At 39.7% G+C, this 16570-nt stretch overlaps 1 protein-coding gene across 4 annotated transcripts in view; it reads right to left on the bottom strand.

Annotated features, from left to right (window-relative positions):
- Window positions 1-16570, bottom strand: part of FANCD2 (FA complementation group D2) — a 56204-nt gene that overhangs the window by 4067 nt on the left and 35567 nt on the right. For all 4 annotated transcript variants that reach the window (XM_079122329.1, XM_079122330.1, XM_079122331.1 and 1 more), the window contains exons 29-41: window positions 15640-15783; window positions 14241-14357; window positions 12929-13057; window positions 12695-12813; window positions 8976-9086; window positions 7004-7134; window positions 5595-5688; window positions 4838-4960; window positions 3825-3918; window positions 3158-3229; window positions 2365-2403; window positions 1413-1487; window positions 684-758 (exon numbers count right to left, since the gene is read on the bottom strand). In XM_079122329.1, the coding sequence (XP_078978455.1) occupies window positions 684-758; window positions 1413-1487; window positions 2365-2403; window positions 3158-3229; window positions 3825-3918; window positions 4838-4960; window positions 5595-5688; window positions 7004-7134; window positions 8976-9086; window positions 12695-12813; window positions 12929-13057; window positions 14241-14357; window positions 15640-15783 (1323 nt within the window). The remainder of the gene's footprint in view (window positions 1-683; window positions 759-1412; window positions 1488-2364; window positions 2404-3157; window positions 3230-3824; window positions 3919-4837; window positions 4961-5594; window positions 5689-7003; window positions 7135-8975; window positions 9087-12694; window positions 12814-12928; window positions 13058-14240; window positions 14358-15639; window positions 15784-16570) is intronic.

Here is a 16570-nt window from a genome sequence, read left to right on the forward strand (position 1 = left end):
ACCCAGGAATTCCATGTTCCTCCAGATAAAAGGTGACAAAGGTTTATCAATTCTCAAAGGGTTTCAAATAAAAAACCTTTTAATGCTAAAATTTTCTCACAATAGACAGATGTGCCCCTTGACAACTAAGTAGTACACTTGGAAAGCCGAGATGGCTGCTTTAGAAACACCTTGCTCAGCAGTGTCACCCCTGACCTAGTATTCCTCCCACCCAGAGCATTTTGTAAGGTTGTATTTTTTTTTTTAAACTAGGGATTGAACCCATGGATACTTCACTACTGAGCCATATCCTGAGTCGTTTGTATTTTTATTTTGAGACAAGGTCTCATCAAGTTGCCCAGGCTGGCCTCAAACTATGATCCTTCTGTCTCTGCCTCCCAAGTGGCTTAGATCACAGGTGTGCACCACCATGCCCAGCCATCCAGCAGCATTCTATATTCCTCACTCAAGAGGCATTTCTAGAGAAAATAGGGCAATGGGGTCTGAGCCAAAATGCAGAAGCAGAACAAATGCCCAATCTCAACCAGCAACGAAGTATGTGAATACTCATAAATGCCTTCAGATATAGTCCCAGATCTAAAGGCTCAAGAAGGGGTTACAAAGGAAGAAGTACCTGGAGCCAATGGAACTTAACAAGGGTACTGCAGATCCAGTTAGAAGTGCCTGACCTGCTCCCCTCTCACCTTGGAATGCCCACACAGATGGTGAAGCAGCCTTGTGTCCAGCTGGAAGGTTTCCAGTAAGCTTAGCACATCTTCCTAAAATCAACAAAATTCATAAATGCAGCATGAAATGTTTTCATTTCATTTTAAATGCAAAAATATGCTTGTAACCAAGGGATCCAAATAAACTCTGCAGGTTGCAACCTACGGTGATAATCATCTTCATTTGGCCCTCAGAAACAGAACTAGCTAATTCTCATTCTCTAATCGCCCATTTCTGCCCCTACTGTCAATCTGAAAGTCATAAGACCTTGAATATAGTGTAGGTTACCACATCTCAGTTTCCCCACCTCTGCTTTCTCTTTCAGGGTCATGAGGAATTAACCAAATATGGGCACTTTTTGCAAATTTCAACTTCCTAATATGTATAAGAAATCATTTGTTTCTTTCCTTACTTTTCTATTCTATCTCTGGGTACTACCTGGCTAAAAAAACTACCAACATTGTTCTTTAAAAGAGCAAAGAATTTTGTGATACAAATGAACTCCATCTTTATTATTCCTAAGAGTAGACCTAGGGAAGCACAAAGGAGCAAGCAACTGATACACAAAGTCCTAGGAGTGCAACAGCACAATGAAGTCAAGCTTAAGAGAACAAGCACCATCAGGGGAGGGGCACGAGGATAAAGGTGGGTTTGAAACAGAGAGGTCCCAAGAGTTCCCAGAACATGGGCAGGGGAACTGCTCTTACCCGGTGTTTTCTAAAACTGAAGTCCAGGAGCGGCATACACTGCTTCAGAAATGCTTCCACAAAGAGACGTCCATACTGAAGAAAAGAGACACTGGTGACTTCTTTCACTTGAAAGGCCTCTGCTGAGGCAGCATAGCACCACCAGCCCAAAGATATTATGTTCCTTTTTTATATGCAAAAAATAAATTGGGAGTGGTCCAAAGGTTCATTTGGAGAAGGTAGTTTCATATGAAAACTGTCTGTAACTAAGCCCCAGAATTAGGTGACTTACTTATTCCAGATATAGCCAATGGCCACAGGCCTAACTAAAGAGTGAGAGCAGAGAGGAGCAGGGGGAATTCCAACTCCCTGAGGATGAATGACTCCCCAGAGGAAGAAACTGTGTAGGGTTAAGGGAGCACACAGCAATTTCCAATACTTCCATATCAGAGAAATCACCCCCTGCCCCTGACTCACCCATCTCCCATTGGACAAGGGTAGAAAGAGGCCAAGAGATAGACTGGGGCACCATCCACTTGGAAGGAGACATCAGGAGTGGGAAAGAGTATTTTCTCTACAATATTGGGTTTACTTTCAAATCTACAGCTACTCTGGGAAATCCCCATAGAGAAGAGTCAGGAGGACATCAGAATATCACATCAGCTTCCACATTCACAAGGCCACCTCAAAGGCCTTTCCTCTTCCCTCTTTTTCTACTTCTTCTTCTTCTTCTTCTTTAAAAACAAAACAAAACAAAAAAAAACAAACAGTTCTGGGGATGGAACCCAGGGCCTTACACATGTTAGGCAAGCACTGAGTTAATATATCTATTGCCTTCCCTAAGTCACCACCTGTTAGCATAGATTCTACAGCCTCTGGCCTGTGCAAGTATTGGCAACTCATCTTAGCTGAGGCCTCTTTAGAACAACCACAGGATGAAGAAAAACTGAACAGGGCCCAGTGAAGCTCTCACCTTCAAACATACATGCAGAACAGGATGACTATCAAATACCTGGGGAGGTGAAAGACAAGAAATCAAAGCTGAGGATGGCTCCTTTGAGCATCCCAGCACAGCTCTGGGTGCTGTAGAGAAATCTAAAATGAAGAAAGCAAGTCAATACTTCAATTACAAATTAATTTACAGAACAGAGTAACTGTCACAATTGAAGTCAAAGAAAAGGAGGAGCAAAGAGGGACAAGAAATTGATTCCAATTGGAGATGTTGAGAATATGGTATTAGAGGGCCAAAACCTTTATCTAAATAAACCTTTCAGAAAAAAGTTTTTTATAAGTGAGGTGGAACAGAGAGACAATGACATTCTAGACTGAGGGATCAGCCTGAACAAAATCTGGGAGTGGGAGAAAGCACTAGTTTGAAGAATAATGAAGACACTGAGGGTTGTAAAAGGGAGTGAGATCAAAGAGGACTCAGGGCAAGGTGAGAGAAAATGACAAGGAGTAAGTATTGTGGTGTAGGTAGGAAGCAGGAAAAAAAGGAAAAAGACACTGCCTAAGGAGACAAAGAGGTTAGCAAGGATGGGCAGGGGAACAGGCAACACATTGGAAGAGAGAGAGAGAGAGAGAGAGAGAGAGAGAGAGAGAGAGAGAGAGAGAGAGAGAGAGAGAGTGTGTGTGTGTGTGTGTGTGTGTAGGAGACAGGTCTCAAGGAGGAGTGAGGACAGGAGCAAAGAGGGTCCATTTTGGAAGCCAGGGCCTCATTTTCTGCAGTTAGTTGGTGAGACAGGTCAGGGAGCCTCCACACTTACTTTCATCAGGTTGATGAGGATACTGAAGTCTCGAACAGCCATGTTCCAGTAGAGGAGCTTCTCTTCATGAATCTGGGGACAATCAAACAGGTGCCTCTGAATCAGCACACAGAATCACTCTTCTCCTGTACTCCCACTAACACACAGTTCTTCAATCACACAGCAATTCAGAGGTTAAAGCCAATTATCCTACCAAAGAAATTGGCAACCAGTGCACCCACAAGGTGGTTCTAGGGCCCGCACATTGTAATAATGTCAGAGCACCTGATAGAGGGTCTTTTCAGTAACTTCCAAGTAGGTACAGCTTCTGCAGCATACCTGCTGGCCACCAGATCTCTGTGGCTTCTGCCTGCCTGTGGTAGCCCTCGATCTCAATAGTCCAGTTCTGGTTAGCAGGCTGCCAAGGCCCACAGCATCTCAAACAGACTGGCTTACCTCATGCCAGCTGACAAGTGACAAATTGGGCAGTGGCCAGGGAAAATAGAGCCCAATTCTTACCTCCAACTAGAAGGAAAGGAAATTAAACCAAGAGCTTTTTGAAAAATATCCTGGATTTTGGTAACTCATAGGAAGTAGCTTAGGAGAAACCCTGGGCCCAAGAAATAGAAGAATCAGCAAATTTCAAGAATCCAGGGTCCATTTCTTGGTGGGGGAGCATCTGACCCACCTGCTGTGAGTCTGCTGCTGTGCCAGCCTGGAGACCTTTCACTGTCTTCTCAAGTTCAGCCATCATCACACGGAAGAAAATGACGAAGGTGTGCCTAAAAGAGGGAAAAGTGCATACACTCTCACAATGATGCACTGCTTAGAAAGAACTTCCTGAGAAGCCAGGAACCAACAACGATTTCCTCCCCAACGTCTCTGAGTGTTCTTTCACTAGGGTCCACTGAAAAGGATAGGAAAGTGGAAAGGATTCAGAAATGAGTCTGAGTAGATGGCCTACAAAATAATGGGACTGGGCTAGCTTTATGGAAGGAGGTGACAGAGCAGGACAGAAAGAGCAGTGAAGCAGCAGAGAGAAGATCCAAGTTCAATCCTATTTCCACATTCATTTTATGTCTTACATAAGTGGGAGAGGTTCCTTCTCTAATCCTCATTTTCCTCAACAGTAAAAAGGGGATAATGAAACCTACCTGATAGAATTATTGAAAGGATCAAATGAGATAAAGAATGTTAAAGTGCTTTATAAACTGGAAAGACTATACAAGTATAACAACTGATGATGAGACACAAACTCATTGAGACATGTATGATTAGATACGACAATCACTCTGACCTCAAAGTTGTTAAAATATTAGAACAATAATCTCAGGTTTGTATTTTATATATATATATATATATATGTATTTTTTTTTTTATGATGCTGGGCATCAAACCTGGGCCTCATGCATGGTAGGCATGCACTACCACTAAGCTATCTTCCCAAGCCCTAGTTTCAAGTTTAAAGGATGAAAGTCTAGTCAGAAATTCATTTCCTTTGAAACCGTAACTACTAACGGTTTATTCCTCAACAAGGTCCTCTCACATAGAATGGCTGAGACCCTGGAAGGAGTGCATAAACACTCAGCACTATGAAGGATGGTACCTACCAAATATATCAAAATTAGAGGAGTGGAAACTATATACATTAGACAATGTGAACATATCTGAGGAAGAGAGCTGGAGCAAGAACTCCTTTACCTTGTCAGCGTAGGGAATGTAGAAGAAGATGCATCTTTTGGAGAGTTGATCAGTTCTGGGACACCAATGCCAGCAATCTCCTCTATGGCCTTCAGAACATTGTCAGTGTGCTCCAGGTAGATGCTGCATAGAGAGTTGCAAGAGTATGAACACATGCCACTGAATTTCTAAGTAGTACAGATTTTCTTATTTGGGATGTTACCAAGCAGCAACCTCCCCCACACCCCAGCATTAATGGGGATTAAACCCAGGGCCTTGCTAGGCAAGAACTCTACCGTTAAGCCACATTCCCAGTCCTTTTCGTTTTTTGACTCAAGCCTCAGCCTCCTGAGTAGTTGGCTTACAGGCATACACCTAATAAGCTTTAAAACAACTTCAGGCTTTTATTTTTAATAACAAAGATTCCAGATACTTGTCTGAAGATAAAGGAAATGAGACTCAATCAGAAATAGTTAAGACACCTTGGAAGTGATGGATACATCTTGAATAAAGTGGACAACAGATGTATTTGGCTAATAAATAAGGTAGGATACAACTGCAGACTCCACCACTTCCTCTATGGTTTGATTTAACAATAAGGAATTAGTTAACAGAGGAAAGCAGAAGCAGAGGATTTTAAGATCCTCGAATTCCAAATTGTGTACAGTTTAAACTCTCAAGTTCCCCTTAACAGAGGTCTCTGACCAGATGAGGGATTCCATCAGAAGCAAAATGGAAAGGGGGTATTTGGCTTACTGAAAGAAACCAAACATCTCACCAAAGCATATCATGCAGATGCTCATTGAAGATGCTGCTCTTCTCTTTCTCCCCATGTGACCACACCCGACAGAGGCACTGTCTGGCCAGGGAAGCTGTTAGTAAACAAGACAGAGCTTCCCATTAGTGGGAAACTAACCTCACTCTTTTTAAAAAATATATATTTAAGCATTTTTCTTTGACACCTAATAACTGCACATATTCATGGAGTATAGAGTGACATTTCAATGTATGTATACAATGTATAATGATCAGATAAACTCACTCATCTTCCAGGCTTTTGGGATTATTGACCAAAAGAATTATTATTCTAAATTTACTAAGGAGTTCTTATCAAGAAATTTTAAAAACAATGCTATGAACATGAACTAACAAAGACCCACAAGAAGTACAGCTGGGCACTAGGAAAGTCAACTGTGCTCCTCATGGGCAGGTCAACAGCAGTTGCCTTCCCAACTTCAGACCACATTCTCCCGTCTTAATCAACAGGGAATAATAAAGCACTGCTTCACATTTTCATCTTGTCTTCTGTTTGTGCTGCCAACAAGGATGTATCATCAGTGAGGTGCACTCCAAGAATGATGATATAATACAGTTAAAGAAAGGTCAAGGAAGATTCTAATACTTCCTTCTACACCTGATTTCTTCTTTTCCTCCCACTTTATCAACCTCATGTTTTCTGTCTCTTTTTGTCAAATGTCTCAGTTGTTTTTTTTTTTTGCGGTGCTGGGGATTGAACCCAGGGCTTTGTGCTTGCAATGCAAGCACTCTACCAACTGAGCTATATCCCCAACCCTTCAGATGATTTTTAAAAATATATTTTTAGTTGTAAATGGACATAATACCTTTATTTATTTATTTATTTTTATTTTATTTTTTTGTGGTGCTAGGGATTGAACCTAGGGCCTTGTGCATGCAAGGCAAGCACTCTACCAACTGAGCTATCTCCCCAACCCCCTTTATTTATTTTTACACAGTGCTATGAACTGAAAACACTGCCTCACACATGGTAGGCAAGTCCTCCACCACTGAGCTACAATCTCAGCCCCTGATTTTTTTTTTTTTTAGGATATGATTATGATTAAAATTTAAGCCAAACAGAAAATTGTCCAAGGCTGGGAATGTAGCTCAGTGTTAAGAGTGTGCGTAGTCAGCATGCACAAAGGCCCTGGGTTCCAAACCTTGGTACCCAGCAATCCTAGGTAGCCAGCTGACCTAAACAAAGTCACACTAAGCAATATCAGAAGTCAGAGCTCCTTCCGGGAAAATGGCCTCCTTAGTGTAGCAAGAGGGCATAACCAAGATTATGTGAGGATTTACATGCAAAAATAAACAAAGTTCTGGGAAGCCTAAGTTTACAAGAGTGAGATATTAATCCTATTCATGAAAAAGAGGAACTGATCCCATCACCAATTTTTTCTTTCTTTGGAGCAGGAGCCGTAGATTTCTCTAAAAGAACCATCAAAAGTCTGATGAGATAAAGACCACACTGGAAACTGGGAATGCTGGGATGAAAATTCTGCAAGTAATTGAAGCTCTGACTGTAAGGAGACAAGAAACAAAACAACAAAACACACAGCATCACATGTATTAAAGACATTAAAATCCAGAAGAGTTGTCCAAGTTCCCTATAAGTGTTTGAGGGCCTAATCAGAATCCTCATTTTCAGGTGCTTTAGTACCAAGTTTCAAGCATCTTGACAAAAAATTCTATCTTTGTATGGAGAAAGTCAAGGCAAAAGAGAGCCCCGTGGATAGAATGCTGGCCTTAAAAGGGTCATGCATGTCAAGAAATGCAATTTGTGCAACCCTGGATAAAGCCGTGGGCAACAATGAAAATCATGTTTAAAATCCAAGTTCAGCTGGATGAACTTGGGGCACACCTGTAATCCCAGTGGCCAGGAAAATTGAGGCAGGAGGACAGCAAATTCAAAGCCAGCTTCGGCAACTTAGCAAGGCTCTGAGTAACTGTTTCAAAACAAAAAATATAAGGGGCTGACAATATGGCTTAGTGGTTAAGAATCCCTGGGTTAATCTCCAGTACCAAAAAATAAAATAAAATAAAATCCAACAGAGACAATATGGAAGGAAATTAAAATACTAGGCACAGAAAATATAGTTTAAAAAAATTTTTTTTTCAGTACTAGAGATCAAACACAGGGCCTCACACTTGCTAGGCAAATACTCAACCACTTATCTATATTCCCAGCCCACTCACTTTAAAAAAAAAAAAAAATGTTTTTAGTTGTCAAGGGACCTTTATTTAATTTATTTATATATGGTGCTGAGAATCGAACCCAAAGCCTCACACATGCCAGGCAAGCACTCCACCAAGATACAACCCCAGATCCCCAAGCCCTTTTTCAAATTTTATTTTGAGACAGAGTCTAAGTTGCCTAGCTGAAAGCACAGCTTTTAATGAATATATCACAGATGGTCTGGTTTCAATGCAATAAAATAATGGGAGATAGGGAATCAAAATCAGTTTAGAATTGTTAAATTGTTGTTAAAATGATACCCGAGTCGACTCCTGATTGGTTGGTGAGAAAGAGGTCAAATTAAAAGTTATCTCTTTCTTTCTCTCCCTTCTTCCCTCTGTTTGATTTTTCAGAGCTAGGGATGGAACCCAGGGCCTCAACCATGAGCAAACCCCATGAGCTCAAACCCAGGGCAAAACCACTGAGCTACACCCCTAAAAGTACTCTATCGAATAAGGTCCTGCTCTTCAGGGAAGACAAACACTGAGCGCTGACACAGTGATGGCCAAGGCTATCAAGGAGGGGAGGGAAAGAACAAGTCACTCCGGATGATGCTGGATAGGAGCTGAGAGCCTGTCCCTTAAATTACTTTCTCACTTCCGTCTTCCATAGCCTTGCCCTCAGTCACAGATGGTTTTCCTCTAAGGCTGAAGAAAGGAGGCTGGCCATCAGTGATAACTAGCTGCTACCTACATATAAAACCCTGGTAGGAAACACAGGAAGTCCTTGGACACTCAAGAGTTGAATGCAGATGGTTAATGTTTTCATCATCATTACCTGAAAAGGCAGACTCTAAGGGCTGATGTATGCCTGAAGATCTAGCATGGTATAATTAATTAATGCTGCACAATTTATTCAAACACTCAAGTGAGAGAGCTTATATGCTGAGGAAAAGTGCTGAAAATATCAATTTCCTTCCCAAATACTGAGACTCTCAAAATTTTTCAAGGAAATCTTTTTTTTTATTTTTATTTTTTATTTTTTATTTATTTTTTTTGGGGGGGGTGCTGGGGATCGAACCCAGGGCCTTGTGCTTACAAGGCAAGCACTCTACTGACTGTCAAGGAAATCTTGACAACTAGTTCCTAGGAATTGCTTGGGAAAACACTTTACATTCTGACCCACCTGACTAATTCCTCCAATGACTGTTCATGTTCTATTTGCTTCAGTCGGCTAGCGAGGATCTCAAGGGCTGAGTACAGTAAATTATGATTTCCAATGTGAAAAAATCCACTCCTAACGGAAAAGTAAAGAAAAAGGTAAAGCAAGGTAGTTTAGCTGGGTTTCAGGAAAATTACCTGGACAGCATTTCAGATCCTTAGCTCTAGTCTACATTATCAACCAGTCAACGGTGTTTAAAAAGAAGTAAAAGTACCCAATTGACAAATTCAATCTCAATTCTAAGAATTATATAATTCTTAAGAATTATATAACTTATATAAGATTATAAATTAAAGTACACCCAGAACAGTCCTACCTTAAGGATCTAAAAGTCCTCACAGGCTTTTCTTTCTTTCTATTAGGGATTGAACCCAGAGGTACTTTACCACGGAGCTACATCCCAGTCCGTTGTTTTTTTTTTTTTTTTTTTTTTTTTTTAAAGGCAGGGTCTAAGTTGGTTAGGACCTTGCTAAATTGCTGAGGCTGGCCTCAAACTTGGAATCCTCCTGCCTCAGCTTTCCAAGTCACTGGAATTATAGGCATGCACAACCAAGCCCAGCTCACAGGCTATTTTCAAGAGGGCAGGGAGCTTTCCTCATTCCTTACATTTTAGAGGTAAGCCTCAGTCTTCTAAAACATGAGTAATTTTGTCAAATTGCTAAATTAATGCCAAATCCACAGTAGATGCCAAATAAAGAATTTATCAATTTCTCTACATTAATAAATTGTCTTAACAATTTCATCTTGAATTCTCTCTCAGATTGTCTCCTTCTTCCCAAGTCCAGACTATCGTTCCAGGCCAGGTCCCTGGCACAGATCATGGCAACTCCTTCTGACTAGTCTTTCTGTACCCCTTTCTACTCTGTCTTGTACACTGCTGCCAAAAAGGTCTTCTTAAAATGCTTTCATTATATTAAGGCTGTGATCACAGAACTCCAAAACTGCTTGCCTGCATATTTGAATTCTTCTGCAAGACTTTCAAGGCCAGCACAATGTGACCCCCAGATTGTCTCCTCTAGAAACATTCTCCACATCACCAGTGTTATTTACCTTTCCTTCAACAAATATATTCTGAGGGCCATGATGTGTCAGGTTTGTCCCCCACTACTTTGAGGTATAATTAATGAACAATAAATTGCATATACTTAAAATGCTGAATTTGATCAGGTTTTATTTATAAACCTAGAAACCATCACCAAAGTGAAGATAATGAATATATCCATCACCCCCCTAAGTTTCCTTACACTCCATTGTAATTCATTCCTCTTTCCATCTTCATGCCCAATGCTATTATGCAACAACTGATATTTTCCTACAAAATATGCTTTTTCTAGAATTTTATACAAATGGAATCAAATACTGTGATCTCTTATAATCTTGCCTTTTATTTAGCACATATTTATTTATCATGTTGCATGTAGCAATGCCCCATAAGGATATGGATACATCACAATTTATATATTCACCAGTTGATGGACATTGGGTCATTTCTACTTTGGAACTATTATAAATAAAACTGCTATAAACATTCATGAATAAGACTGTGTGGACATACGTTTTCACTGGGGGAGGGCATAAACACACTAGGGATGGAACAGTTGGGTCATATGGTAAATATTCATTTAACTTTTCAAGAAACATTCAAATTGTTTTTCAAAGTGGTTATACCAATTATAGTCAGACCAGCAGCAAGTGAGCATATCAGCTGTTCCACATTTTCACCAATATTTGGCATAGGCTTTTTCACTTAGCTACACTAATGAGTATGTTGTACTATCTCACTGTGTTTTTCTGGTGCTGGGGATTGAACCCACTGCCTCACTAGTGCACACTAGACAAGTGCTCTACCTCTGAGCTACATCCCAAGCCTATTCACGTGCTTTTAATTTGCATTTGCAATAACTAAAAATAACAAACATCCTTTCATATGTTATCTGCCATAAATAAATCTCCTTGATGTATGGTCTATTCAAATAATTTGTTAGGCACTGCTTTTAAGTACAGAGAATACAAAAATGACTGATCTCTGCCTTCCTGGAGCTCGAAGTATCGCAGGGAAGACAGATAAGTAACTATTAAAAGTAGTGATATCGTAACAGAATACAGAAATAGTAGGAGGGCTGGACGCAGTCGCGTACACCTATAATCTCAGCGGCTCAGGAGGCTGAGGCAGGAGGATCTGAGTTCAAAGCCAGCCTCAGGAAAAGTGAAGCCTAAGCACCTCAGTGAGACCTGTCTCTAATAAAATACAAAATAGGGCTAGGGATGTGGCTTAGTGGATGAGTGCCCGAGTTCAATCCCTGGTACCAATAAAAAAAAAAAAAAAAAGTGGTAGGAGAAATGTGGGGTGGGATTGGGTGGGCATAAAAGAGTTTACCTAATCTAAGGGTTAGAGAAAATGCCTCTGAAGAAGTGAAGTTAGATCTCAGGAGATTAGATGTATCAGAAGTGTGGAAATCCAGGCAGAGGAGAGTATGTGTAAAGTCTTTCAGATGAAAGCTATGTAGGGTGCTACAATAGTTTAAACTCATTATGGCTGCAAGTAGAAGGCAAGACAACAGGTGGAGCAGGAGGCAGGCAGTAGGGAGCCTGAGAAGCTAGGCAAGAGAGTCTGAACTCAGAAAAATCTAACAGCAATCAGAGACCAAAACTGGGACAAGCTCAGATTGGATTTGTGTTGGGAAGATCATTGTGACTCCTGTGCAAGGAATGGACCCAAGCAGGACAATTGGTGGAAAAGAGACCAACTGTGAAACTAATCTAGTACAAGTTGGAGATGATGGCAGTCTAGCAGCAGTGGAGAGAGATGGACAGATGGTTATCTAGATATTATACAGAAGATGAAGAAAACAGAATTTGGAGATCACACGTGGGAGAAAGAAAGGGTGGAAGATAGAGGATGGGACAAAAAATAACTCCTGGTTTGGGGTTCAGACAACTGGTGGTACCATTTACAGAGCCAGAGAAAGCTTGGAGGAACAGTGATGACACACTCTGTTTGGGATGTGATGAGTTTGAGGTGTTACTGACACATCTTAAGCGGGTGTTGAGTAGGCAATTGGATATAAATGCCTCAAACTCAGAGGATAAAACCTGGCATAAATTTGAGCTTGCGTAAGGCTGCTCTTACACAGAAAACCTGTGTAAGAGTAGACAGGACAGGGCCTAGCCCTGAGGAATCAAAGTATTTATGGAACAGACAACCTTTTTTTCTACTTTTACCCATGCTAAACCTTTAAACTCTTTTCTTAACCTCCCTAAAGGCCGTCAACCCTTTAAAGGCCTGATCACCTGCTTCCATGGTGTTCCAAAATACCCTAGCTCACACGGTGTTCAGCTCTTTACCACAAAATCTGGGATTTATTTACAAATTTTTGAGAAACAATTTTTAAAGTAATAGTTTTCCGAGTTATTATAGAATACTTGCTACAGGAAACAGAAGGAATAAAATGGCCAGATTTGTTATCATTAGCTAATCAGGAAGTCTCACAATTTATCAAATGGGTTAATGATAGTGGCCACATAAGACCCAGAGGGCGCAAGGGCAAATGAAAAAGAATAAAGCACCATTGTTACCTAAGGCTTTGGGCCTTTCCTTCTTTTCTGTACCTTGGTGCCCAATCATTAAGTAAAATCAAGTACATATTCATTTCTGTCTATAATCATACTTCCCATACACTCACCAAGCAAAAAGTCCATGAAAAATTTGCAGTAGCCTCTGATAACAGGAAGCCATTATGTGGTACTCTTGAGCCTTCACTCCTGGTCCACCAACTTCACTATGATCCTCGGCATCTGAGCACTAAAAAGAAAAATGAATCATCCTAATTTTCCTTCAATTCTTCTCAGTTGAAAAGGAAATCTCATGTTCACTGGGTGATTTCTAAGTCTCTATAAGGATAAGATAGTCTTCTGACCTGGAAATAGTTGTGAATGTTCTCCAGATGGTTACACATCGGGGTCAGCAGTTGAACAACATAATGAACAATTTCTGGGGCAGATCTCTGATGGAGATGCGAGAAACCAATATTCCGGTTTCCTTTATTCTGTAATAAATTCAGAGTTATGAGGGAAGAAACTGCTGGACAGTTTCTCTGAATCTAAATATTCCTCATGGAGTTTAGTCAAATTTGTGTTTCGAAGTAGGAGTGGAAGGGAGAAATGAGTTACTTATCTAAGACTATATTCAGAAAAGGGGATAAAAACCTTACTAGGGGCATTTCCAAATGATCAAGAGATTAACCTTTTTTTTTTTTTTTTGGGTGCTGGGGATCGAACCCAGGGCTTTGTGCTTACAAGGCAAGCACTCTACCAACTGAGCTATCTCCCCAGCCCCGAGATTAACCTTTGAAGAATAAGAATGGTGTCTGACTAAGAAGTACAGACCCAACATAACTAAAGACACAAAAACAGAAATCACTCTGCTCACTTGGGCAGTACATATACTAAAACTGGAACAAGTCAGAGATTAGTATGGCCCCAGCACAAGGATAACACACAAATTTATGAAGTCTTTTCTCTCTATCTATATATATAAATCATTTAGGTAGATAATAATATAAAACAAACAGTACAAAGCATCAACTAACTGGCTGCATCAATGTTTAAGTGTCATATCCAAGACCTTCACATTGCACTGTCTGCGCCATTACCTGCATCCCCTAGCAGCTCCACATTTGTACCTTATATACACACCTGAGGTTCTGGCCTCTCTAGGCAGTCAATTACCATACCAAGGCTTGGGCACAGGCTTAGCTTAGGAGTTTAAAACCAAAACCTTAGGGCTGGGGGTGTAGTTCAGTGATAGAGTCCTTGCTTGGTCACTTGTGAGACCCCAGGTTCAACCAGCAGCAACACAAACCAAAATAAAACAACAACAAAAAAAAACAAAACCTGGGTAAAGATGAGAATTCAGGGAAGTTCAGGGTATTTAGAAATCAATTTCTTGTCTTGGGTATTTTTTGTTTTCTGTGTTTCAGAATTTCTTTTTTTTTTTCAGTGCTATCAGACCTGGTGCCTCATATATGCTAGGCCAAGACCACCATATATGGGACCACCACGCTAGTCCCAGAGTTCTTCAACACAAGGTGAACGTGATCTAGCAATAGGGCTGCCACCATGTTACCCAGTGAACCAAACAATACAAAAGAAAAGTGATAACTATTCACTACTACAAGGCTTGTTTCCAAATCCACTAAACCCAGGTTCTATGCTTCTGCTTACACTAACCTTGAGAAAGGGATTTCTCTTGGTAAAAGATGGTGTCAGCATATTATCTAACTTGTGGGAGAGATCTTCCAGCAAGAAAAGCAGCTCAGGTGGCCCAAGTTGCACAACTTCTGTAGCCTGTCACACACAAGAAAAATGGAATAATTTCAAGTATATCCTAGTCATTTTATTTTTGGTACATTTCATATTCACTCTTCCCAATGGATTAAGAATTGAATTTCTAATTTAAAAAAAGGAAAAAATTTCCCCATCTCAAAAAGAATGGCTGTTGTGTCCTGTCAACTTATCAAAAAGTCAAGCATTTCCAAAATAAAACAAATTCTCAAATTATTGAAGCACGAATTTTGAGACAATATAGATTAAAAGACATAATTTTTCTCTAGAAATATATTTCCCTGTATATCTTTCCACCTATGTAACCAAGATGTATCTCTTAAAATATTCTGTGATAAAAATATGACTAACTCAAGACAATTTCACCTATTACACCTCTTTTCCTAATATTTTACTACTATAACCTGCCGTGGGAAGTTTGTAAGTATATTACATTGCCACAGATGAAAAGGGTGAAATAGTCTCACTTCAAACACACAACACACATATGTGGAGAATCTCCATGGGGATCTCAATGTAGAAGGAATTGAAAAATATATATGAATTCTATTCTGAAGGTGGCTACATTCTTTTAAGTATCAGGTTAAAACACGGTATTTCCATTTTTTTAGTCTGAAGAAATTCTACTCTCTGGTGAAGTCACATATCAAAAGTTGCTTTTTCAGGGAAAATGTCCTCTATTCTCAATTTTATTATAAACACCATCCTCTCATCATAATTTTGTAGATATTTATTTTCGATCATTAATATATTATAGGGCATCAATATATTATAAGGCACCAGGTACTGCTAGTTATCTCTATTTTCTCTATTAGATTATGACCTATTTGAAGGCAAGCACCATGCTAAATGTACTAGTTCACTGCCAATGTCTACATTAGTAGACACTTAACAAATAAAAGAAGTAAACACAGCACTGACCTCTATAAACCAGAACAGTGCTCCTCTATAAAAATAAACTAAGAACAACAACAAAAAAGTAAACTAAGTAGTTTATTACCCTAAAGTCAAGAATCACATCATCAACACTGTTTTATAATCTGTAACACCATAAAAGACTTACGACATGAACATCAGGATGAAGAGCATGAGTACTCATTACTATTCTCACATATATAAAGGCCTTTGAAGTCGTCTTTATTTTTTTCAGTGCTGGGCATTGAATTCAGGGCCTTGCCCCTAGCCCTCTAATTTCTTCCAATGTCACAGTATTCTTTTTGAAATAAGAATAGAGTTAGGAATTTTATAAAGGAAGATTAATTCCTAAGATCCCAGTCTCACTTACTTCGGTGTGCATTTCAGTATCTAAGATGAATTTGGTCACAAGTCCACATTGCAGAACAGAGAAGACCTCAATGTCCATCTCTCGGAAAAATGCACTGTAATTCTGTAGTGACACTGATGTCTTTACTTTCTTCCCTATGAGTTCCTAGGGATAAAGTATTAGCAACCAAGAGAATAGTAAGTCTTCTATTCATCCCTAGCCCCATATCAATCTAATTTTTAAAGAAGATTCCAAAGTACAAATATGCACTCATTTTACACAAAAATTTACATTTCCATTACATCATCACCTTCCTTTTACCAAAGTCCCTAAATATTCCAAGGCAGAACACGTAATTTCATGTGGGGATTTAAGCCAACATCAAGATTCTTGGTTGGTTTCTGCTTAAGGATGAAATATTAAGCAGACCAATACATTATCATCATATGGTAAAGAAAACTATGAGATTAGAGCTAAGAAGATCTGACTTCAACTCCAAGCTCAAGCACTTACCCTCCTTGGGTCTTAGTTGCCTCATGTATTAAATACAGATATTAATACCAACCTTGGCTCTTTAGGAAGATTAGAGGAATCATGTATAATGAATTACATTAAAAAGCGATAGCTGAGGGGCTGGGGATATAGCTCAGTTGGTAAAGTGCTTGCCTTGCATGCACAAGGCCCTGGGTTCAATTCCCAGCACCACAAAGGGAAAAAAAAAAAAAAAAAAAAAAAAAAAAGGCAGTAGCTGAAAAACAAAAATAATTGGGATCCATAAGGCTCAAGCAATATTACAAATACATGAAACCTATTCCATGAATGGTACAAAGTTCTGGTACTAATCAATTACTAGAAACTGTACAAATTCTTTGAGAAACTGATGATCTGGGTTAGAACGAGGAAGAGTTTAAGAAGTATATTTAAACAAGAGTGACAACTTTGTAACTGCTAT

This window comes from Sciurus vulgaris, assembly GCF_902686455.1.
Source record: "Sciurus vulgaris genome assembly, chromosome: 19".
NCBI lineage: Eukaryota > Metazoa > Chordata > Mammalia > Rodentia > Sciuridae > Sciurus > Sciurus vulgaris.